This window comes from Diachasma alloeum, unplaced genomic scaffold (genome assembly GCF_001412515.2).
Source record: "Diachasma alloeum isolate Michigan unplaced genomic scaffold, Dall2.0 Dall_scaffold_00201, whole genome shotgun sequence".
NCBI lineage: Eukaryota > Metazoa > Arthropoda > Insecta > Hymenoptera > Braconidae > Diachasma > Diachasma alloeum.
In genome coordinates this window covers 1,132,336-1,158,747 of record NW_021680366.1, presented here as the reverse complement: position 1 = coordinate 1,158,747, position 26,412 = coordinate 1,132,336, and the positions used below count along the sequence as shown (strand labels likewise).

Genomic DNA, 26,412 nt, shown 5'->3' with positions numbered 1-26,412 from the left:
AAATTCGGAGTTATTGCAGCATAATGCGGAAAAATATTCAATATTTTTCGTCGAATTTTTACTCACATCACCGAATTTGTTGTTTTTAAATAAATTATTATTCCCCTGAGATAGCGAGAAAAACGAAAATGTTATGGCGATTTTTTATGAGACTAGATTTTGGCTTTGCAATTCTGGGCTTTTCAGGATAGGCGAATGCCTGTCTGTTGGGGCCAAAATCAATGCGTGTGCCGACGACACGGCCTCTCCACTCCACTTCAGCCCCACCAATTCTCTATCGACCCCACTTCCCGTTTTTTCACGCTCTTGGGCTAGTTTATTTAATGACGTTAATTTGTATATTCCGCTAATTATAAATTATTCACTTTTCGTTGAAATGCTGGATTAAATTATTATGCTCAGTGTAAAATACTCGAGGCGGTAAAATACGTTAGTGGAAATTAATGATAATTACGTAGTATTTAATTGCAAAAATGTTGTTTTGAGATAAAACTCCAATTAACAACGAATTAAAATAATTTCTAATTTACCTTGATTGAGTGAACTGAATTAGTACACATTAACATTTCACGTTTTTATTCCCAGATAAATATTTAAAGTCCACGAATAAATTTTGGCCCTCTGCCTTCCTACTTATTCGCATTTATGAAATAAACAAACCTAATTGTAGTGAGAGAATGAACGATTGCGTGACTGACAACGGAGGTGGCTTATCAGCGTGTCGTGTGGTGTTATTTAATTATTCACAATTTCACTTCCATGAAATAATGTGGAAATAATACTTGATTATTAAATGTCTAAAAATAATATTCTTAATTGGGCAGTTGGTGATTGGCATATGAAAATACTTGAACTAATACGACAGCATTAAAATTGTGGTAACAAAATAATGTCTCAAAAAAATTCCAAACAGCAGTCTATCCAATCAGGATTAAAATCTTTGATTTGTTGCGAATTTTAATTCGATTTAAGATCAAGCTCCTAATGAAATTGCTGATTAGACTCGACAGTTCAATGAAATAGAGCTTTCATTGATGAGTCATTGCATCTGAACTTTCAGAATTTATTGAGAAAATTGATCATTATAGTCGATTTGAATTTCAGTGGATTGAAAATTTAGAACAATAGTTGCGTGAATTGAAAAAAAATTGCTCTTGAAATTACAAGACTTTTTTTTTAACAGTATATTCAGTATTTGGTTCAAACTTCTCTATTCAAGGAGGCATTTCCCAGAATTAAATACATCACCAATGGATTTTAAGGTTCCGTGGTAATGAATTATAAGGCTGATTACAATAATCCTATGAATTGATAGAAAAAAATATGAAATCAAGTATTTGTGGAATTACTTCCACAAACAAAATAACTCCCACAAATCTTTTCTTTGAATTCAGAAAATGACTGATAGAATGTTTAGTAACACAACTTTGGGAAATTTTTTACGATAATTATTGACTTCGAAAATTGAAAAAATGAGAGTAGTTATATTTTTTTTCAAAGTTGGAATTTTTTGTATTTTCGCATATTGCGACCGTAAATGGGCTGGAAGAAGTTATTCAATAACAACTCAACAGCTACGCGGTAAAACGCTCTAAGTCGATTTAGTCCATAGCTAAGTTTTCTAGGAATATCTCCCTATCTGAGGGAGATGACGGAATTTTCGTCAATACCTTTTTTGTAGAGCGAATTAAGGCCTACAAAAAAGGTTATGACAAAATTTTAGCGATCTCCCTTAGATTTAGAGATATTCATAAAAAATTGGTGAATACTCAAAATCGACTTAAACCGTTTTACCGCTTCGCTTCAATTCAGTCCTTGAATTGAAAAAAAACTACTCTTGAAATTAAAAATTTTTCATGTTATGTCACCATTAGTTTTCTGACATCAAGTTGTCTTTTTTCCCCGTAAACTTGAAGAAAATTCACCAATCGACATTATAGCTTTGCAAAAAAAAATGCATAAAATTGTGGCCCCCATATCCGCCGTTGATATCGATTGCCAAGGGCAGGAGAAACGAGGCAGACCTCTCCCCCCGGTTGGATTGCGCGCCACAGTGCAAGAGGCCAATGAGGGGTGTATTGCGGTGAAGGGGGCAAGAGAGCGAGGGAAACCCACCACCGAGAGAGACCCCGAAGACTCAAATAGGGATATATTCACATCGGGGGTTTGTATACGTACTGAACGAGGCTCTCTGTCGTTCGGGGCATAAGGGTACAAGGGAGGGGGCAGTTTGAGGGTGGAAGTTGACGAGAAAGCGTCGAGGGCTCTCCCTAATTCGAATTTAGGTGTCGGCCTGGTTGCTAAGTGGGCGCAATGCGGTGTCACGCTGCGGGCATTTCTCCTACGTCTACGATTTTTTTTTCACGTCTGTACCATTTAACCTTTATTAACTCCCCGATTTATAGGGGATTATTGTAATCTGCTGAAAAATGAAAAGTGGAATTTTTATATTTTCTCTAGCTTTATCTTGAGCTGCAGAATAAATTACCAAGTGAAGATTTTTTCTTTATTCCCGATTTTTGCTTCCGCATGCAAGCTTTGTGTTCCCTCAAATTTAAGGTATATTTATAGAACACAGATTTTTCTTGCGATAGTCCCCGTGTTTTTCATTGATAGTGTTTATAATATTCTCCAGATATTGAAAAAAATGCTAACTAGCTGTACTGCACAGTTCAGGAGGTGATAAATAATGAAATGCGGGCTTCTAGCAGCGAGGCCTAGGCCGAACAATTTTTTGATCTTATGAAAAAACAGTTCTTACGATGTCCTTAACCCTCGATCACTCGCGCAATGAGCGCGGCGCCGCCCGTTTTCGTTTTTTCATGTTTTAGCGTGTTTCTCGACGCTTAAAAATTCTGAAAAAATTAGAGTTGCACGTTCAATCCTTTTATTAAGCGTTGGCGTTATCCATTCTTGTCTCGCGAAATTTGTTTAGCTAAAAAAAAAAAAAGAAACGTCGAACGGACAGAAAAGTGGCGCCGCGTCGCCCGGCGCGAGTGAGTCTCCGTTGACCGCTCGAGCGGCAGTGTTGCTACATTCACTGCCACACTTGAAATGCGCGCATAGCGGTAAGCGCGAAGGTGGCAACGGCGCGCCCGGTTTAACCCAGCGGCGCTGCGCTAACCGTGCGACACGCGTTAACATGGTCCGGGGATTCCCTCACGATGTTAACCCCGAAGTGGTCGCATCGTGAGGGAATCCCCGCAGAACTATAAGCAACCTTTAGGCACCACTGTAGAGCAAGTGAGATGCTAGAAAAGCGCGACCTCTTAAGGTGTAACAGAATGCTCTCAATTTTCTAAATTTTTGAACAAATTTCCTGCTAAAAGTTATCGATATTTTAAAAAATCGAAGCACATTAATCTCCAGGAGGTGATGATGAAGATCAATGGGCTTTGAGTTGAAAAAATATTAATAATTTTGAGCAGAAAATTTGTTTAAAAATTACGAGAAAACGATGGCCTTCTGTTACTCCTTAAGGGTTAAAAAACGGATGCGGGATAGACTGATAAAGTCTGCATACGGTGAATTTGTTGTAAAATTTTATAGTACATCGTTTCAACGCCATTCAACAGTTATTGTTGCCACTTAGTCATTTCGTTTTTGTGGGAGGAATTGCCTTAAGATATCTCATAAGTTTCCGATTTTTTGTGTTAGGATAACTGCATATGGTCTAAAAAATCCGAATATGCGATTTTTAGGTGATGTAAGCATGTGGTCTTTTTTATTAATTTTTTTTCGAAATTTTCTTACAAGCGATCTATAGAATTTCATGAATATAGACTTTAATAAGCAATACCCTCTTGACTCCACCACAATATGATGGGTTTTTCATGATTACTGAAAGCATTATCAGTGACAGCAATTAAACCAGGCTTGAAAATTATATTTTAACGCCTTCTCAATCAAGTTGAAAAACGGTGAGAACGGCATCATTGCTTACCAAGTTACACAATACCGTCATGAGCTTTTTATATAAAAATCTCCATCTCTATTAAACTCAGGTATCAGTCTGTGTAACTGGAGACAGCTTTATAATAATTGGCATTTTCCATTTTTATAATAAAATCAACGTATACACGATAACTCCCGCAAAAATTGTGATTGAAAGTCAGAATTTGGTGGATGGGGGGGAGGGGGGGGGGAATCATATAACAAGTGAACAATTGTCTTTTTTTGCCAGCAGAACGATTATGCACGTTTGAACTTTCGTATGTTGAAATGAAACAAACATTTATCTTGATAATTTTCAACTTGAGATTATTAATGAACAACACTTGTTTGAAGATATATTTTTCCTATCACTGCTCTATTCCACTCTTTATTTATTTTTTCAAATAGAGGGAATACTCTGTCGGTACATTCCTCTCAACTCAACCCCTTAAAAAAAATCGATAACACGACGGCGGTTGAGTAATGGTTTAATTATCACTCTGCCCCTTAGGGTCAAAAGTTATCGCCCTCCATAAGTGTATCACATTCCCCTTGAAGAGAAAAAAAAGTCATAGAAATAAATAAACGGACAACCGGGGGCACACGATGGGAAACATTAATGCGTACGGTTCAGGGAGGTCTGGAGTGGTCCTGGAAGAGGCAGTGCCTGGTAAAACGAAGATAGCAGTGAAATATTGCCAGATAACCCTCGAGCTCTGGCAAATATTGGCCTCAAGTTTTTTATCCGTCGATTCGCTTTACTCTTTTATCTATCGTTTTTCATTTTCCTCTATCAGACATCGACTAATGTATGTCACAAATTCACAGATTAACGTGGGAGAAACTGACGGGGTGGATTAATTAGTGATGTACTTATGGTTGGGTTTTTTAGTGATATTCAGTAGTGGAGTAGTTGTCATTTTTAATTTAATTGTTGCGATAACAAGTAATGTTAAGACATTTCTTATTTTTTAATTTTTTCAACTCTGAGATTCTCATATTTTTTAAAAATATTACTCAGCAATTGGAATTCTTCATTTCACTGAAATTTTTAAGAATTGGGTGTTTTTTTAAAGATGTGACATAGAAATTTCGTGAAAATCACAAGTTTTGTGATTTATATAATAGAAAATAGGTGGAAAAAAATAATAAATAATAATGGACTAGTGTATGGCACAAATTCATAGATAAATATGGGGAAAACTAACGGGGCGGATTAATTACGATATTTCATGAACATTTCTCATTTTTTAGTTTTTAAAATGCTGAGATTCTCATAATATATTTTTTTAAATATTGCTCAGCAATTAGAATCCTGCTTTTCACGAAAATTTTTAAGAATTGGCGATTTTCTTTAAGATGTGACCTAGAAATTTCACGAAAACCACAAGTTTTGTGATTTATTAATAGAAAATGAATTTTCTTTAGAAAAACTAAAGGTTTTAAACAGGCCTTGCGGTCAAAAGAATACATTTCAATCTCTTAATTTCCCTCTCAATATTCGATTTAGTCTTCTTCTGAGTCTGATTGACCGCAAGGCCACTTAAAACCTTTATAATTCATTAAGACGGTCACTAGTCAACATTTAATAAATAATACGCTTTCATCCATCTCTTTTCATTTCCGTCCATCAGACATCGGTTAGGGTGTGCCACAATTTCACAATTTTACAGGTGGATGCATTAACGATGTACTTATGAATAATTTCTCTAGTGCAATTCAGTAGTGGAGTATTTTTCACTTAATTTCCTTGTTGCTATAATGAATGACGTTAAGATGATGTTTTTCTTCAAGAATTTGAAAGTCATATAATAATATATTAATAATAATTTGTTTTTAATATTAGCTAAGCAATTGAAATTCTCCTTTTCACTAAGATTTTTAAGGATTTACTGTCTTCTTCAAGATGCCATCAAAATCTCGACAAAACTACGCGGTATGTAATTAATATAATTGAAACTAGATGAAAAAAAAAACAAATAAAGAACAAAATTGTAAAAATGAAATGAAAGTTATACTATTATTCCCATCCATGATGAAAAATCCCTTTTATCTCACTGTCGTTTCTTAATTTGAAAACCGTTGCATTTAAAGTATATTTTATAAAACTTGCAGAGTTAATTTCATCTCCATAGTTGAGGAGGAAAAAAGATGAGGGGCTGGATAATGGCCAAGGGAACTCGACCATTGGCTCCTCGGGGCTCTTACAAAGCCCGAATAGGAGTAAAAAAAGGGGACGGAGGAGTGCAGAGATAATAAAATCATAGAATATTCAATAGAGTACTTGGGAGAGTCGCAGAACTGTCGATTCCGCGCAAATTCATTGTTGCTCCACCTTGTTTCCCTTGAGATTTCTTGTGATTTTAGATGGTAAAAATATTGCAGTTGTTTGGACTTACCTGGTTGCTCTTTTTCTGGCAGTTTCTGTGGTGATTTCTTGTCAGGAGCTTTCGGTGAACAATTCTTACGAGCTGGTCGGGCTGTTAGTGTGGGTGGCACCTGAAAAATCCATTCAAAAGTTACATCTCAAATGCCTCATTAATAATATTAATTTAAAATGATTCTTTGAAAAAAATAATTATCAAAAATAAATGCATTGATTCTTAATAAAATTACTAATTTCTACGCCTCAATTCCTTCAAAGAATTTTTTTCCACTGAAGTAATAGATCAGAATAAATTACAAAAATTTCATAAACATTATTGAAAAAATCTCGTTCAATCAGAAAATCTCAATCCTTCTTTTTCTATACGACAAAATTTTCCAACGGAAAAATACTGACGAAGTAATATTGAAATCCTGCTGAACTCTCATTATCATTCATCATTTCATCTAATGAATGGAAGACAAAGAAAAAATGAAGTTGAAAAATTCATGTTGGACATTAAATTGCAATTTCCTGAACAGTTCAGTAGTAATTTTCAGAATGGAACAATTGAATTCGATTCACGGGCGAAAAAATCATGAAAGTTCAAATTTTGGAGCAGCAGGAACACAAGAAATCGCCAACTTCCTTGAAATTTGAATCAAACAAGAATATCCCAACCAAATTACGCAGACTGTTCAATTAATTAAAAATTCAAGTATATATTCACCTGAAATTTACAATTTCCATTGATATTTCCATCAAATTGTGAATTTCCAATGACGAAACTTCGTGAAATGTCAGTGTAACTGTCACATGATAAAACCATTCCCAAACTATATCGAAAATTTCACCCAAAAATTATTCTCTGAATAATTCTACTCAATGTATCCCAAAAAAAAATCAAATTTACCACTTTCTCGGAGCGTTCCCCAGAAGGTAACCTGGCAATAGAGGCATCAGGGCTGTCCTCAGGTGGTGGAGGCTGAACAATCCAATTGTACTCCCTCTTCTCAATAGGCAGTCCCCACCTCTCATACTCCAAGCTCTGTGTCCTGAGTGTTTCATAACAATCAAGACAAACAACTGCAAAATCCCCATTCTCCAGCAGCAGACTCTTCTCAGGCTGCCTGTGATACCTCAAGAAGGGAAAATCCTTGACAGGAAGTGCCCTCACCCTCTTTCGATATGTCGTTATTCCACAGACATAGCACCAATAATCATGGGTATTGTATTGTCTCTCATTAGCAGTGATTTGTTGTCCAGTGGTGAGTGACTCGTACTTTCTCCACTGAGCGAGAAGTGAGTGATAACAAAATGTACATACAAGAGCTGATCCATCCTCCCTGAGTTGTTCAGCATTTGTTGGTGACTGATGGCGCAGTAATTCCGGAAAAAATGGGGCATTACGACCCTGTGGACGTCCATAAAGTACCCTAGCAAGTGTGAGATCACTGTGAAGACCACAGAGAAAACAGTATATTGAACTGCTCGATGTGCCTGGATTACTGGCAAATGTTCTGTCTGAACTTGAACTCGGTGGTGTTGCTATTGAACGATTAACATCCCCATTGGGATGTGGACTAGGTATGTCGTATCTACGACGCTCCAGGGGGACTCTCTCGGCGTCCATATTCTCCCACTGTTGGGCCAAGTGGTTGACACAGTGGCTGCAAGCTAGAACTCTACCGTGACTGTCCATACAGGCGTTCTCGGAGGTTCGGGCCATACCACGGAGACAGGGAAAGTGCATTGCGTGGGAATTCATACCTTCTGGACTTGTTGACAGCCTGGAAATTAATTTTTGTTAATTGACGAATACTTTTGCTTGCAATGGGAAGTGGTGCAATTGATCAAATTACGTTTTCAAGTTTTCAAATTATATCAGTCCGTTATGAGCAAAAAAGTAGGGAGAGGGGGGCAAAATGAAATAGCTAAAAAACGACTATTTGATGCAATTCAAGCAAAAAAATTTTGTTTTCATTAACTTTTGTTGATTAAATTTTTTGATTATTGGGAGAACTGATGAGAATAATAATTTTCTATTTGTCTTCATTAGATTAGGCCGATTACACTTTTCTTTTTTCATTCAATTGAAATTCAACATCACATTTTCCTTTTTCCCCCTCTGGGTCTCCCCCTGGGCCTTCCTCTGGACTTTGGATTCTGCTGTTCCATTTTCTTTTCAATGAATCCATTGATAAAACCTTCTTCCGTCGAAACTTTTCAATAATTTTCTGTTCTACTGAATTAAAAATTATTATTTTCATCAATATTTCCAAAAATAAAAAAAAGTTAATAAACAAAAGTTGATGAAAAAAAAAATTTAATGAACAAAATTTTTTTTTGCTGAAATTGCGTCAAACAGTCGTTTTTCGACTGTTTCATTTTGCCCTCTCCCCTACGAAAATCTAATTTTTATAGCCTGTTTGTATGAGGTATCCGTTCTAAATATTACGGTAAACTAGATTACGCCAAAATATTACAGTAAATGGTGTAACGATCAAAATTGTCACGGAGTCTCATTATCATTTGTTTGAAACAATCTTGATCACTTATTAATAAAAGAGAAACATTTCCAAACAATTAATTAATAATTTATGGTCAATTTAATTGATCAATTTGATGATAAAAAAATTTTGAGTCTGTGATTAAATTGTGATGAAATGATTCCAAGAGTTATTTATAAATTATTTTGGAAATTTTTTCTTAAATTGGAAATTTCAGTGAATTTTTTTACGGATTTCGCCATTTTCATAACTTACCACTCCATTTGGGTTCTTGGATATAGTCTCTCACAGATGTAACACCTGTAATTCTGACCGCCAGCGACATTTCCATTCTCTGCTGGTGCACCACTGCTACTTGGTGAATTTCTCTGGGCTGAACTTTGTATTTTAACATTGGCACTCCTCGACTTTGATGCTACTCCACTGGACTTGTTCAAGTCGTAGGGCTTGAAACGAATATCACTGCCAGCTGAATTAGCTGGGGATTTAGCTACTACTGGCCTTGGGGATGGACCTGGAATCAATAAAAATTGAATCAGAGAAACAATTTGGATTATTTTAATTAATAGACATTACATAAATAAACATTACATAAACTACATTCATAATTAATTTATTTATATTCATAATATTCTCAGAGATCAGTAATTTTGAAAATAATTTTTAAAAAATACCAGGAATATTCAGCATCATTAAAATGACATTTTGCACAGAATTATTGCTCGTTTAAACATTTTTTGTTTATAAATAAATAATATAAATTGTTTAAACTCATGGAAACAATTTTTTTTAGGCATGAAATCGATTTCTGGTAAAATTCAGAATATGAATAAATTTTTTACGATTCCGAACAAATGATTTTTATAGTGGAAAATTGATTGTTTATAAATTATTCAAAGAAAAAGCTCGTAATTTTCAAAAATTGCAATTTTCAAATTATTTCATCAATCTTCCTCCAAAAGTAAACTATCTAATTTTTCCAAAGATTAAACAAAAATTTTCTATTGGTTCAATATCGAGATTCTAATTCAGACCTGCAAATTTTGAATACTAAGATCATTGTAAAATGAAAATGAAAGCTCTGATGTTGGGAAAAATAGCCAAAGTACTTGGATATCCTTAAACATTATAAGAAATCAAATTTTATTTGATGGATCAAGATCTAGTACGAATATTCCATAAATAAAATGAAAATTGTACTGATTATTTCACCTTCCAATAATATTACTCGTGTACAATTATGCGATCAATTATTTTTTCTATTGATCACACCATTCAATAAATAAAAAAAATATGGCCCAGTCATCCAGAAATTAAGGGTTTCATCTGCATTCAACAATTTCTTAGTTTAACTATTCTTTGTTTTGTTATTTTCACTTAAAATAATTTTTTTCTGCTACTTAAAACATTATTGAAGGTATGGAAACCATCATATCCCCATTTAGGTGATTCTTTTATTTTAGATCCCACCACGAAACTCGAATTTCCCTTGACCGTCCAGCAATTGTCCTGTTCACCCTATATAATTTTTTTTGAAATGCATAACTATTTTGTAGTAGCAACAATACATTCAAAAAACAATTCGTACCGGATCCATTTGACCCGGAGTGTGTTCGAGGGTTAATGGACACCGTAGATGCAGCTGGAATTATTTTAAACGCTTCTCTGAAGAATTTTAAAAACTTTACCTTGCTGACGAAACTCAACATTCTGGGCTGGTGGTTGAACTTCGTTATTTTCACTCCCAAAAACCTGTTGTTTCTGTGGTATGGCTTTGTAACAGATGGAACAAACTTGTACCATCCCCTGAGGACTAATGGGACTAGCTCCTGGTGGTGGTCTTAATGAACATATAAAGGGAAAGTACGCTTCTTTCTCGGGATTTGGACAGCAGTACAACAGTCTAATACTGGACGAGGGATACTCCAATGCACACGTGTAACAAACAAATGTCGCTGGCTCAACCGTTGGTGCTTGACGCTTACGAAGTGTGTAATTGCGATCACCGTGGGGTGTGCCCTGACGTGTGTACGCCTTCCACTGGAGCAATAGGTGATTTTGACATGCTGAGCAAGCCTGGAATAGCAATTTTTTCGTGCTAAGATTATTCAATTTTATCAATTCTTTGGATTGATTTTTTTTTTGCGAAAGTCACAGTCTTGGAAAATTTGTTCATTGAAGAATTGAACAGTTGAGGCGTTTAGTCACAATAATTGTCAATTATTAAAAGCCCCAGCTTCATCAATAATCACGTCGTGGAAGGAAATAGACGGCCAGAGCTTAATTTTGTATTAAAGCCGAGTCAATATGAGTTTATTTTTTAATTATTATCAATAAAAAAATTAATATTACTATCAAATAATATTATTAATATTATTATGTTATTATTATTAATATTATTATTTTATTTCAATAGTTGAATAAGTTTTATCTTTGTTTCACGAAATTGGAAGTTTGTGACAATTTAATATGACAAATTTGAGGCAGTACTACTGAAATTATGGATTGTTTGAGCCTGTAGTTGAAATGTAACGTTATTTTTCCTATACATTTTCTGTAGAAATTTTTCGAGATGAATTTTCCAAGTTTTTTCCACTCCATCTTCATTTCCTTTTCATTAAAAGAAACTTCACCCGAGGAAATTCTATAAAAAATATAGATAAAATCAGAAGAACTTCATCTTTCTACAGTTTTTTTTATTCACCCATTTTTTATGAGAATTACTCGATATAAATTTTCCAAATTAATTTCCCTCTTTATTTTTCTTCTCGCAACCCTTTATAAAATTACTCCAAAAAGCTTGAAAAAATTGAGTCGAAGAATTTTTACAGAAAACATTTCAGTGTATAGAATAATCGAATTCTACTGATTTTCTCCTATAGAATATTTTCCATTGGATATATGTATTCATTAAACTTGGAGATGAACTGCAGAATTTTTGAATAGAATTAGCCAAAAACTAATAAAAATCCAATACATGTTTTTATGAGGAAAAAAGTTATTCGTCTTTGGCCTTGCGGTCATCAGTGAAGAAATCAACATCAATTAATCACACGTGAAACTAGTTGACGTTTCGATCTCATTCGAGATCCTCTTCAGGACTTCCCACTCTTTATCAATCTGTGAGTAACAACACAATTATTTTTTATGATTTTTTGGCGAATTCGTCAGGTTTTTCTATGAAATCTTCTCATACGTGAAACAATCACAATATTTTTCAATTTTTGTGGGCTCTCAATCAATAAATTTTTCGTTCTCTCACCTGAACTCGACCAGCAGAATCCATGGGTCGACTTCTACTCGGTCTAGGGTGCAGCATCAATGACGGAAAAAATGGTGGAGGACTGCTGGATGGATGAGGCGATGTTGGCAGTGGTTTAGCTGCGATATGACTCAATGAACCCCTTTTAAATTCATCACCACAAACGTAACAAACTTCGGTGACTGAATTCTTGTCCGGCATTGATAAATCAAGGATATCAGTGCCAGCACTAGAAGACGAACCCCCACTGTACATGGCTGCAATTCAAAAACAAAAAAAATCATTTATCAATTAATTAAATATTTTCAGAAAATCTCGAGAGTATTTCCATCGCAGTTGACGCAATGAACAAAAAATCTGAGTCAAAACAATAATATTGTTGTATGCCCCTTCCCCTCTTGAATTTCCCGAAATATTCCTCATGAGAGACGTTAGAGGTTTAAAGTCACAAAGCAATTCATTTCTCAGTGTTTTTTTTGACAATTAATTTTCACTTATGTAAATTCACAATATCTTCTACTAAATAGTGCGATTTGCACGGTTTCATTTTGAAACTTGAAAAAATACTTTCGAAATGAAGAATGAAAAATGAAATAGATTAATTTCCCTCTGCAGATCTCGAGTTATTCGTGATTGAAAGCCCCTTCTACTGCTATTCTTTTTCATTCACGCTTTCAACTGAAATTTACTGTTTCATTTCTTGGTCTTTCATAATAAAAAGTGAATATTCAAACTTGTACGTTTGAAATACAACACTCGGTCGTAAGTTTATCACCGAATGTCCCTGATAATCAAACACGTGATCCCATCGACCCTAGGCCAAAGTGAAGCGAAAATAGATATAAGTAAAATCGTGGAAAAGAAAATCTATAAATTATAGCAACTCAATAAACCCGGGCTGAAAGTTAATTCGATAAGTTCTGCAATTCATTCCAATCAGTAATGCAACAACTTTTTTTTTATCCTCATTGTTTTTAATCTGTCGTGTCGTAACCTTTGGCCCACGAACGTTGACACTTGGGTCAGAATTTACTAAAGTTCAATGCAAATAAAAGTTGATCAGTTGATTGTTTGGGGCAAATATTGGCTCACAGATAAATAAACAAAACCGAGAGCCGATAAGAGATGTAAAAAACTACTGCGTCATTTGCAAACTTTGTTTCACGACTATCAGCAGCCTTCTTTTAGTTACGAAATAGTAAACATAATTATAATGATCGTATTGCATAACAGGAAGTGCAAGTTGTGATGTAAATTCTGAAGAAATTGAGGTTTTTACTATTTTCACTTCATTTGGGGGAAAATTTCTTCTTCAATTCCATAGATTTTTTCATAATTTTGACTGATTTCCTTTTGAAAATTAAATTCAATCATCATCTATTTTTTTTTGTTTTTTTTATATTCCGTTCCTTCATCCCGTTTTTTATTCCGTATATTTGTTTTTCCCAAATGCTCTTTCCAGATTTTGCAATCAATGTTTCTTCCCCGAGGTGTTCCCGCGCGGTCACCCATCCATCTAGTGACCACGCTCAGCGTTGCTTAGCTTCCCGAAGCTAAGCCTGCCAACTTTTTTTTTAACCATGTTTTTTATTCTTTTTCTACAGTAGGTATTTACAATATTTACAGCTATTTACATAAGAAAAACAGCTACATAAACAAAAATGAAATTTAGTATCTGGTGTTCGATAAACATTGGTCACTCTGTGACACTCGTATTCAATTTTTTATTGGGCTTTTTTTATAGATCTATTATTATTATAAGGTTTTAAACCTTTGCTCTGTTGTGGAGCTTTTTTGTTTTTTTTATGCGCTTGAAAAAAAAAGAAAAAGTTTGAGAAAAAAAAAGAAAAAAAATAAGTGTGTGTATAGTATAAAAAACAAGCGTAACTCAGGTAAGCCTGCCAACCACCGCAGGCCCCCGTAGGGCCTAAATTGAATCATCATTAATTCATAATTATACTATTTTTTACGAATCATCATAATTCTGAATTCGATTCAATAAATAGTCATCAATTGATTAGGAATTTTTTACTCATTTTCCCTTCCTTTTTTTCCCACTTTCTTCCAACTACGCCGATAATAACGAGTTCGAACTGACAACGCAACTGACCCTCGAGATAAAGGTCCAATTAAATTAAATACTCAACAGGTCAATTTCGATAATTAGATTTTCCTGTGTGTCTCCGGGAATCCCCTCTCCCCTCAAATGCGTTAAAAATACTTCATACGCGAGTTCAATAAACTTATTGATTTCGTCGGGGCAAAAGTGCCAAAATTATTAATACTTTAGCCCGACGAAACTCTCTTAAAATCAAACATGCAACTTCCACATTGCGGGCATTCGTCACACGATTAGAGAGAGAGGGGGGGCTGTAGTTGCGATGAAACGGGGGAGGGAGTTCCCTAAGTTGCGCAAATTAAGTTGTGCAAATGAAATTTTGTTCTCGTCCCCTCTCCTCACGAAAAAACCGAGGTTTCGCCAATTCTTCTAACTATCCTAAAGACTCATGAAATTTGTGATTGTTTTGTGTTAGTTTTTTCTCGAAAAGTCAATTTTATGAAAAAACTTTTGAAAAAAGCTATAACAGGGGGGGGGAGGTGTGGATTTTGTGACGCAATATACCAGGGGATTCCATGTTTGTAAAGATTTATGACGGGGGGAGGAGGACGTCTAAAAAAACAAAAAAAGCGTGTGACGTAATATTTGAATGGCTCCCCATATTCACCTGTGAAAATTTACACTCCCACACATAACTCGGCCTCACCTCGAATAGTTTTCTCAATACATCGTAAAATCATTTTACTGTAGAATATTCGTTCTTGATAATCACAAGAACTGGTGGAGCAAAGTAGGTCATCAAGTACCTCACGGAATGGGAAATTTCCCTGGCTGTCCAGTGACCCTATTATCACCCTATAATTCTTCCATCAATTTGTCCACTCATCCTGATCACCCCCAATATAATCGCAAATCACCGAAGTGAAAAGAAAAATATTCTTCACGAAAATTTGCGGTATTCGTAACTAATTGGTGCTTTTGAGTAATTAAACGCGAGGAAAATACCTTCGGCATTATTTCTATGATCAATTGATGAAACATTTAAAATTAAATAGTTGTTGAATAGTTGATGGAAAGATAATTCTAATTATTTCCTGATATATTTGTCATTCATTTTCTGAAATAGTCAAATAGTGAAATAAAATGGACAAACACTTTTCAGTTTCAGAAAAACAAATAAATGAATACTATTTGTCAGTCCAAAGAATGAACTTGAGTTTAGCTTATAATAGGTTTAAGCATGTAGGTTTATGGTGGTCAATAAAGGGCAATGCCAATACAGTTATTATTAGGATAAAAGAGCTTTGTATGGGGTGGAATGGAAGTTCTTTGTATCCCTTAGGGGAATCAAACGAAGGAACTATAAATAATCAACTTGACATAACTATTTGGAATTATATTTGAATATCATTTCCATAAATCAGAAATTACTTATTTTGTCTTACTACTGCTCCAAACCAACCCTTTACAAAATAAAATAATTCAAAATAGTTTTGATATTTTATTTACCCTAAACAGAATGAAGGAATGGGTCAGTGAAATGAACGACTCTTTATGTATCAGATTTTCGACTTGAGTTTGTCACCAACTTCTTTGTCACTTTGGAAGCAAATGAAGGAACTATAAATAATTAACTTGACATAACTATTTGGAATTATATTTGAATGTCATTTACATAAATAAAAAATGACTCATTCTGTCTTACTACTGCTCCAAACCAACCCTTTACAAAATAAAATAATTAAAAATAGCTTTGATATTTTCCCCAAAAATCATTTTTTCCTGAAAGTCTCAAGTGTTCAACGAAATTATCGAGAGGTTTCATTACTTCGGGTTCAACGATGTTAAACTAACCCAATTATTCATTCATCTTAAGGTCAAGTAGCTATTGAAAAAAATATTATCCAATCAGCCAAAATAATCAACTTTAAATAATTACATTGGAATTATGTTACAGTTATACCGTAGAGATTGAATGTTATAAACAACATGTACCAGAGTGTTTACATTCTTTTATTTACCCTAAGGAATGGGTCAGTGAAATGAACGACTCTTTATGTATCCGATTTTCGACTTGAGTTTGTCACCTACTTCTTTGTCACTTTGGAAGCAAATGAAGGAACTATAAATAATTAACTTGACATAACTATTTGGAATTGTATTTGAATGTCATTTACATAAATAAAAAATGACTCATTTTGTCTTACTACTGCTCCAACCCAACCCTTTACAAAATAAAATAATTAAAAATAGCTTTGATATTTTCCAGAAAAATCATTTTTTCCTGAAATTCTCAAATATTCAACGAAATTATCGAGAGGTTTCATTACTTCGGGTTCAACGATGTTAAACTAACCCAATTATTCATTCATCTTAAGGTCAAGTAGCTATTGAAAAAAATATTATCCAATCAGCCAAAATAATCAACTTTAAATAATTACATTGGAATTATGTTACAGTTATACCGTAGAGATTGAATGTTATAAACAACATGTACCAGAGTGTTTACATTCTTTTATTTACCCTAAATGAAGGAATGGGTCAGTGAAATGAACGACTCTTTATGTATCCGATTTTCGACTTGAGTTCGTCACCAACTTCTTTGTCACTTTGGAAGCAAATGAAGGAACTATAAATAATTAACTTGACATAACTATTTGGAATTGTATTTGAATGTCATTTACATAAATAAAAAATGACTCATTTCGTCTTACTACTGCTCCAACGAAACCCTTTACAAAATAAAATAATTAAAAATAGCTTTGATGTTTTCCCCAAAAATCATTTTTTCCTGAAATTCTCAAATATTCAACGAAATTATCGAGAGGTTTCATTACTTCGGGTTCAACGATGTTAAACTAACCCAATTATTCATTCATCTTAAGGTCAAGTAGCTATTGAAAAAAATATTATCCAATCAGCCAAAATAATCAACTTTAAATAATTACATTGGAATTATGTTACAGTTATACCGTAGAGATTGAATGTTATAAACAACATGTACCAGAGTGTTTACATTCTTTTATTTACCCTAAATGAAGGAATGGGTCAGTGAAATGAACGACTCTTTATGTATCCGATTTTCGACTTGAGTTCGTCACCAACTTCTTTGTCACTTTGGAAGCAAATGAAGGAACTATAAATAAACAACACACGTTGGTAAACAACGTGTACCAGAGTGTTTACATTCTTTTATTTACCCAAAACAGAATGAAGGAATGGATCAGTGAAATGAACGACTCTTTATGTATCAGATTTTCGACTCGAGCTTGCCGTCAACTTCTTCGTGTCCTTCTCAGTCTCTCGTAGAGTATCAATGAGTAAACGCATGCCTTTCAATTAATAAAGTTACTAACATCAAAGAATTACCAGAGAGTGTTCCCATTTATCCCGATAATCCCAACAAATTATTTAAACTGACTCGTCTCGCCTCACATAATTTACAAAATAACCCACATTACCTTGCGCCTGTGACTGTAAATTAGCAGGCTGTGGTGCAGGTGAGCTCCTGGGTGCATGCCTGAGATCCAAAGCAGCCTCACTGCTTCCCCTGTTTTCCTCCCCAACATTCCTAGGACTCTGTATTCTCTGATGTGGCGATTCCATAGTCAACCTAACTTGTTCAATATGCCTAGCATTATCCTGATGGATTCTAGCATCAGAGCTAGACGATGGTCGTGTTTGTTCAGCCCTAGGTGATGGTGAATTTTGTGGTAATCTTGGTGATATACCAAGTGGCCTCGATCCCTCCTGCTTTCCCTGAACACTTGTTTCATTTGTCAATCCAATGACTTGTGCAGCGTACTCCCCCTGGAGTGTCATCTCTGCACCAGTGTATGGCCCACCATCGCAACGTTTCATCCAGTATATCCTCTGGCCATGGGGCTTTGTCTCTCTCTCGAAGCTCTCCCATTGTTGCAACAATAATGCATAACACAAACTGCACGATCTAACAGCGCCACTTCGTGCACTCTCACCACGATAGCCAATTGGTGGCTCGTGGGACTCTAAAAATGGAAAATAAGGCTCTGATGGTGGTCCACCTGGTGTTGGCTTGACTCTCAACCAGTACTGATCACTGTGACCCAGGGTACCACACACAAAACACACACGACCACTGCGATCATCCTGGGACAATTGGTGCTGGAGTGAATTCAAATGGCTGCTTGGTGCTTCAATTCCTGGCTCATTCTTCACGTACAACTTGCTTTCCATCATGTCAGGAAATCATTTGGTGGGGGGATTTGTATTGTACCAGGGGATTCTTGTGGCTGAGTTTGAGGAGTTACTGGCGAGGGGCTGATTCGGGATGATTATGATTCAGTGACTAATTGCACATTGGCTCTTTGGGGTAGTTCTTACGCTTGCGATGGCACATCCAATGGGAATCTGCAATTTTTTTCAGATTTTGTTAGTTGAGATTAGACGATTTTAGTGGAATTGATTTATGGCTTTTATTTATTTTGATGACAAGTTATTATTGGGAAATGTCAAGACTGTTTATCTATGAACGCTTTTTTTCGCCCCTAAAGTCACTCGTTATTGAAATCAGTTGACGTTCAACGAAATGGAAAAGTCTAGTTTTTATGCTTCAACAATCTAGTGGTGAATTTTTATCAGCAAACAATAGTGACAAGACTGGGGTATCTAATGCGACGAAATGAAAGGGAAAAATGCATGAGGAACTTCACACACATCTGAATCCACAGGGGCATGCAGCAGAGAACCGGTCATAGGTAAAGTAAAGGAAATCTACATTTTTCACATGCAAATTGTTTTTCATAGTGCTACGAGATAATTTGGTTGAGTTTTAGGGAAAAATGGCGAGGGCTTTATTAGTTTTCATTCGATTATGTTGATGACTTAAATTAATTGTTTATTCATTTTGAGAACTCTTTTCGCAGTTGAAAAAATTTCAACCAAAAAATGGTTTCTGATATTTTCCTCCAAAATCATTCAACAGGAAATCTACTAGCCATATAGGCATATTGCCACACCACTGAATTTTCATCAGTAAACACAACTAAGCAAACTAATGAACATAATCCAACCAAGAGAACGGGAAAAAATCATGAGGAACTATCATACATATCTGAATTCACAGGGGATTGCTTCAAAGAACCGGTCATAGGTTAGAGGAAAAAATCTAGATTTTTCACATAAAAGTTGCGTTTCACAGTGCTACAAAATTATTTTAGTGGGTGTTAGGGGAAAATCTCGAAGTCTTTATTAGTAATTGTTTAATCATCTTGAGAACAAGTGGCTATTGGCAAAAATGTCGAAAATGTTAAATGTCCGAGGTGAGAACATTTCCACCAAAAAATGGCTTCTGATATTTTCCTCGAAAATCATTCATCATTCACCGAAATCAAGAAATCCACTTGCCACAAATGATCATACTCCGGAATTTCCATGAGTAAACAAAACTGAACAAACTAATCACTCTAATCCGACCAGAAGAACGAAAAAAAAATCATGAACTATCACACATCTGAATTCACAGAGGATTACTGCAGAGAACTGGTCATAGGTTAAAGTAAAAAAAATCTACATTTTTCACATACAAGTTGCTGCTCATTGAGATCATTAGGATGAGTTTCAGGGGAAAATGTCGAGATCTTTATTACTAATTGTTTATTCATCTTGACGATCAAGTGGCTATTGGCAAAAACGCCAAAGCTCTTTTCCCCGTTGAGAAAATTTCCCCAAAAATGGCTTCTGCTATTTTCCCCGAAAATCATTCAACATTCACCGAAATCAAGAAATCCACTTGCCACAAATGATCACACTCCGGAATTTCCATGAGTAAACAAAACTGAACAAACTAATCACTCTAATCCGACCAGAAGAACGAAAAAAAAATCATGAACTATCACACATCTGAATTCACAGATGATTACTGCAGAGAACTGGTCATAGGTTAAAGTAAAAAAATCTACATTTTTCACATACAAGTTGCTTCTCATATAGATCATTAGGATGAGTTTCAGGGGAAAATGTCGAGATCTTTATTACTAATTGTTTATTCATCTTGACGATCAAGTGGCTATTGGCAAAAACGCCAAAGCTCTTTTCCCCGTTGAGAAAATTTCCCCAAAAATGGCTTCTGCTATTTTCCCCGAAAATCATTCAACATTCACCGAAATCAAGAAATCCACTTGCCACAAATGATCACACTCCGGAATTTCCACGAGTAAACAAAACTGAGCAAACTAATCACTCTAATCCGACCAGAAGAACGAAAAAAAAATCATGAACTATCACACATCTGAATTCACAGAGGATTACTGCAGAGAACGGGTCATAGGTTAAAGTAAAAAAATCTACATTTTTCACATACAAGTTGCTGCTCATTGAGATCATTAGGATGAGTTTCAGGGGAAAATGTCGAGATCTTTATTACTAATTGTTTATTCATCTTGACGATCAAGTGGCTATTGGCAAAAACGCCAAAGCTCTTTTCCCCGTTGAGAAAATTTCCCCAAAAATGGCTTCTGCTATTTTCCCCGAAAATCATTCAACATTCACCGAAATCAAGAAATCCACTTGCCACAAATGATCACACTCCGGAATTTCCACGAGTAAACAAAACTGAGCAAACTAATCACTCTAATCCGACCAGAAGAACGAAAAAAAAATCATGAGGAACTATCACACATATCTGAATTCACAGGGGAATGCTTCAAAGAACCGGTCATAGGTTAAAGTAAAGAGGGTCGAGGTTATCGCGGTTTGAGCATTGGGGAGAAAAAAAAATGAGAAACAGGATTAAAAAAAGTCCATTGGGGTTAAAACCTGGAGGCCTAATCACAGACGGAAACTTCACTGATCCCTCAGATGCTCCGTAAAGCCACGGGCGGTCAATTTTATTTCTCCCAAATTTCTAAAACTCGATTCGGAGCTGGCGATAAACGCCGAGATGATTCAGGTAAAACCGTGGAATTTTTCATACTATTTTTCAACTGATGAAGGGCTCGAGATGTACGAGAAGTGCGCTGGGTCTGGCTGGGTCTCACGGGCGAAATAAAATGGGATCGGGAGAGGCTCGAGGGTTTTCACGGTGGATTGGAAAAATATATAATTAAATGGCTGTACCGGAGGGGCACCTCGCTGAAGCCTCTTATCGTTTCCTCTCTAGTCTCTGCCATACGTTCTCATGCACCACACCGAGCTCTCGGGTGTCACCTTCGTTGTTACGTTCCACGTCATCGTGAATTTATTATTTTAACACACATTTATTTGTCACTTCACCACATTAATTAATTAGTTTGATGATTTATTTATCGGGCTACTTGGGGGTGTAAGTGGGATGGTATATTTATTGGTTTTTATTTTGGATAATCTATAAACTAGTCAATGTACATAACGGATGCTACAGCGCGGCGACTTTGTGCTCAGACCACCGCCATTTTGAAAAATTACAATTGGACCAGCCCCCTCCCCTGAGCCGCCTGACACTCAACGTATTTCTCCTACTAGCGCCGCCGCGCTCGCGACGGTGATGCCTATTCATTGTGCCCTTTTTTTTCTGTCAATTTTCGATTTTTCAAAAATCATTATTTGTCATCAGCCCCGTTGTGCAAAGCGATGCAATGAAAGAAAATAATTTGTGTTTATTTGTCATTAGTTTAACTTCAATGAATATTCGGTTAAGCTGGAATTTCTAGGCTCCCTGAATAAGATTGGAATTATCATTAAAATAAATTTATTTAAATTCCTTTAGTTATTATCGAACGCAATACAAGGAGTTAATTGAATAGATTCATGTTCTTTGACATTCGGCTGAGAGTGACCCGCGCATTTTATTCTCTTCACATTTTAATTATTTTTATTTCATTCTTTACTATACTACACGGATGAAAAAAATTGATAGAAAAACCTAGCGAATTCGTTGGAAAATTCTATTGGATTTCTATTAGTTTTTGGCAGATTCAATTGAAATTTTCAGGAAAAATATTCTATAGATAAAATCAATAGAATTAGATTTGGCTATATGAGTTATTCTCTTCCGATATTTTAACTACATTTTTTCATTTTTTTCATTCTATGTTTCTTTTCTTTTCATCAAGAAAATCTAATAAATAATAATATTTATTTGCAAAAGGTATGGCCTTCAGGCCTTTTACACTCCCTTCCCAACAATAAGCCGAAGTAGTATCGGTAACCTTATCGAATAATCATACATATCCCATGCAACAAAGTTTTACAGATTCTTCCACGTCTAGAGCTTACAAAAAGGTATTCGTATAGCTGAAGAAAATCTAAGAAAAAAACTTGAAAAATTTGAGCTTGGGAAATTCTACAGAAAATATCTTAATAAAATTAGTTGTTTAGAAGAATCGAATTCTTTTGACTTTTTCTACATAATATTTGCTATCGAATATTTCAATAGAATCGGCCAAAAACTAATAGAAAGTTCATTAAAAATCCAATGGAATTGTTTAGCGAATCCGTTAGGTTTTTCTATTAATTTTTTTGTTCTTGTCATTAACATCCAATGTTATTAACAACCACAAAAAAATTCGCAAATTCTATCATTTTATTTTTTCCATTTAATCGAATGTTATTTCTCTATATAACTTATTCTATTGAGATATTTTCAGTATGAATTCCTACGCTGAAAGTCACCAAGTTTTTTTGTTTGATTTTTTGAGAGAAAGGACAAAAAGAAGGTGAAAAAAACGTAACAAATTTATTCCATGAATTCCTATATAAAATATGCCAATAGAAAAAGTCGCATGGAAAGATCAAATTCTACTGATTTTTCCCATAGAAAAACTCCTATTAAACGTTTTCTGATAAAAAAAACTTGCGCAAAAACTATGGAATTTCTCAATAGAATGGGCAACAAACTAAACAAATTTTCAATAAAAGTTCAATTAAAATCCAACAAATTTTTGTACTGTATTTTGTACTGTTGGGTTTTTCTATTAAAATTTTCCATTTGAGTCGCTCTGCATAAATCTAATATCCAACCCGAGAGATACAAATAACACGCATGACAATTTTGAAGAAAAAAACTTAATCTTTTCTCTAAGAAATTTAATATTGAGATTCAATCAAAAATTTTGACTTTTGCAATAAGTTACACAGTTTTATGAAAAAAGTGTGTACTCATATGAAAAAAAGTTATTCATGACAACTGCCACTCCAAATCCCTAATGCGGATTCGCCTAAAATTTTCTCATCAGAATTAAAGGAGGTGCCGGGGGGGTGGGGTCGTCTGTACAATCTCAGTGGACACATTGCGTTTTGGACACGTTCTAGGGAAAATGGCGGCAGTACGGGAGGCGGTGGAACGGATGGACACGGAAATTTGTGGTCACATTCGCAGCTGGGCAGATTCTGATGGGGTGGCTGAACAGGGCTCAATATTGCAGATATCCTATGAAACGGACATCGGAAGGTCTTACCGATCGAATTTTCTAGTGCAGTGGCACGTTGAGAGATGGCGGGATTATTCTAATTTGAAGCGGAATTAGAAACTAATCAAGCTAGGGCAATAGGTTGTCAGCCGGAAACTATTATTTTTAACCACATGACGATGGTAAATCAGTGGCAATTTGTTAGCGGGTGAATGTAAAGCATTTTTCAGTGTTTAAGGATTACTCAATTCATTAGATATTTAAAAAAAGTAACGACGTATTAATTAAAAATCAACGTTCACTCGGTAAAAAACTTCGATTTTGGCGAAAGTCGACTTTCCCCCCGAATAAAGCCTAAATATGGCACTTCGGCTTCTGGTGGAAAAATTTTTTTTTTTTATTTCTGCATTTCTGGGGCAAGTGAGGGTCTCAGTGGCATTACCCGAGTCGAGGATTTGGTTCTGATTGGACGTACACAGGTCTGTCAAGATCTGTCCAGACCTAGATAGACCTGGTAAGCCCTAATCAGTTCTGCGACGTAATTTTCCAGAGACCTTTCGAATCCTCAGTTCTTTTCGGTCCTGAGAAGTCCTCCTCGATGCTACCGAGAACGCGTGATTTTACGAGCGAATGATGGGGAAGGCATGTATGCGGAGGGTTGAAATTTGTAGCCAACGAGGAGACAGGGTTGCAGAATATATTTCAGCCACCCCCATCTCCCCGTTTTCAGGCGGTGTTTGAATAAAAAATGGTGAACATTGATTCTGTATTTATTGACCCCCTGATGCCAATGAAACCCTCGGAGGTGACAAAAGGGGAAAAAAAATTTTTCATTTTTACGTGGGTCAAGGGAGAAAGTCGGTTTTCGCCAAAATTGAATTTTCTGTACTGCTTCTCACGATTTCTCGTCTGGGAATTGGTTTTACATACTTCCCAAACTTGAAAACTTGAAAATCACTACAGAAAAATATTGTTCCTGGGCTGTTGCGATGGGATTTTTTTAGTCGTGTGGTTGGCCAGTCCTCGCCTACGGCCGGAGGCCAACGGCACACGAGTAAAAAACACCATCGCAACAGGCCGGAAAAATACTATTTTTCGCCAAGTGAAAGTTGATTCTGTATTTTCTAACAATTCTGATGCCAATGAAACCCCCGAAGGCGCGAGAAAAGTCGAAATAATTTGTTTTTTTCACCCCGAGCCAAAGAGTCAGATTTTCTGTTTTTCCAGAGGGAAAGTCGACTTTCGCCAAAATCGAATTTTTTAGTCGGGCGAGTGTTGATTCCAACTATTTAAGCGACGGGCTATTCAGAACTCTCAAAAGTATGTGGAAAAAGTGAGAACTGAAAAAGTTTTTTTTTTCAAATTTTCAAAGGGTCAGATCTTCCGTTTTTCCCGGGGGAAAGTCGACTTTCGCCAAAATCGAATTTTTTAGCCGGGTGAACGTTGATTCCAACTATTTAAGCGACGGGCTATTTAGAACTCTCAAAAGTATGTGGAAAAAGTGAAAACTGAAAAAAAAATATTTTTTCACCGGGGGCCACGGTCAGATTTTCGGTTTTTACTTGGAACAATGGTCAGATTTGTTAACACTTTCATTTTTTATTTGGATAATGCATGCAAGCGTAAGGACAAGAGTGGCTAGAATAGATTCTGCAACCTTCTCCCCTTGTTGGGTAAAAATGTCAAGCCTCCACATACATGCATCTCCCCTCCACCCTCCCGTGAAATGTCGATTTTCTAGATTAAAAAAAAAAACAATAATTGCATTTTTTATTTCAATAACGCATGAGTAAACAGGGATATGAACGCAGATTTAATATAGGCCCATAGCATTACGGGGACCGGCAAGGATTTGGAAAGTCTGAATACAAGTCCCGCTTACACCTAACAAGTTCTGAAATGGGACACAACCAGAGGTAGAAAGGTCTCGGAAGCACTTGGGAAGAGGCTTCCCAAGACCTATCCAGTTCTGAACGGAAAGACCTAAGTAGAACTTGTCAGGTCCAATTATTCGACTCGGGTAGGCGGGCCAGAAAATACAGAATCGACGTTCACTCGGCGGAAAAATTCGATTTTGCCGAAAGTCGACTTTCCCCGGAAAAAATCCAAGAACTGACAGTTTCGCCCCGGGTGAAAAAAATGTTTTTGTTTCTTACTTTTTCTAGATACTTTTGAGAGATCTGGATAGCCCGTCGCTTGAAACATCGGAATCAACGTCCACTCGGCGAAAAAATTCCAAGATTTGACCCCGTGACCCCAGGTGAAAATGAAAAGTTTTTATTTCGACATTTCTTGCGCCTCCGAGTGTGCGCAAAAAATTCACCCATAATTGATGATTATCCTTCAAAAGATCGCCGTCATTTTTAAATGCACCGTACAAAGTGTTTCTCCGCTCGCTAACAGCTCATTTATTTCTCCAGTGGCTGATTCAACTTATTATATACTGTTGCCCGATGGCCAGTTCTGTTCAGTTAGTAATTCCGCTTAAAATGAGAATCATCCCGCCATATTTCACCGTGCCGCTGCGCAAAAAATGTCTACTGGTAAGACATTTCCTGAAAACATCTCCAATACCGAGCCCTGTTTAACCACTCGATCAGAATCTGCCCATCCGGGAATGTGTCCAGAAATGTCCATGCCCATCTGCTCCACCGCTTTCCGCACTGTCGCCATTTTCCCTAGAACGTGTCCAAAACGGATTGTCACGGAATGACAACCTCTCCCTCCCGCCCCTCGCCATGTTCCACGGCAGTGCTTTCTTTTTTTTCGATAGAAATGAGTTTTCGGTCAATTCACGAACTAATGGCGCCAGGTGGTCACCCACTTTTCAATGGATCAGACAAGGATAGGATGCAGCCCACCATCTTTCAATGCCTTTGGCAAATGGAGTGGATGACACCCTGCTGTCATCTGTTTCA

General features: G+C 36.0%; 1 protein-coding gene across 3 annotated transcripts in view; it reads right to left on the bottom strand.

Moving 5' to 3' along the window:
• LOC107035898 overlaps window positions 1-21,521 on the bottom strand; it is a 60,268-nt gene extending 38,747 nt beyond the window's left edge. For all 3 annotated transcript variants that reach the window (XM_015253532.1, XM_015253534.1, XM_015253533.1), the window contains exons 1-7: window positions 21,225-21,521; window positions 17,591-18,518; window positions 12,071-12,327; window positions 10,497-10,884; window positions 9,064-9,322; window positions 7,212-8,088; window positions 6,333-6,432 (exon numbers count right to left, since the gene is read on the bottom strand). In XM_015253532.1, coding sequence (XP_015109018.1) covers window positions 6,333-6,432; window positions 7,212-8,088; window positions 9,064-9,322; window positions 10,497-10,884; window positions 12,071-12,327; window positions 17,591-18,347 — 2,638 coding nt within the window. In that variant the 5' untranslated portion in view covers window positions 18,348-18,518; window positions 21,225-21,521. The remainder of the gene's footprint in view (window positions 1-6,332; window positions 6,433-7,211; window positions 8,089-9,063; window positions 9,323-10,496; window positions 10,885-12,070; window positions 12,328-17,590; window positions 18,519-21,224) is intronic.
• Between the last annotated feature and the right edge of the window lie 4,891 nt (window positions 21,522-26,412).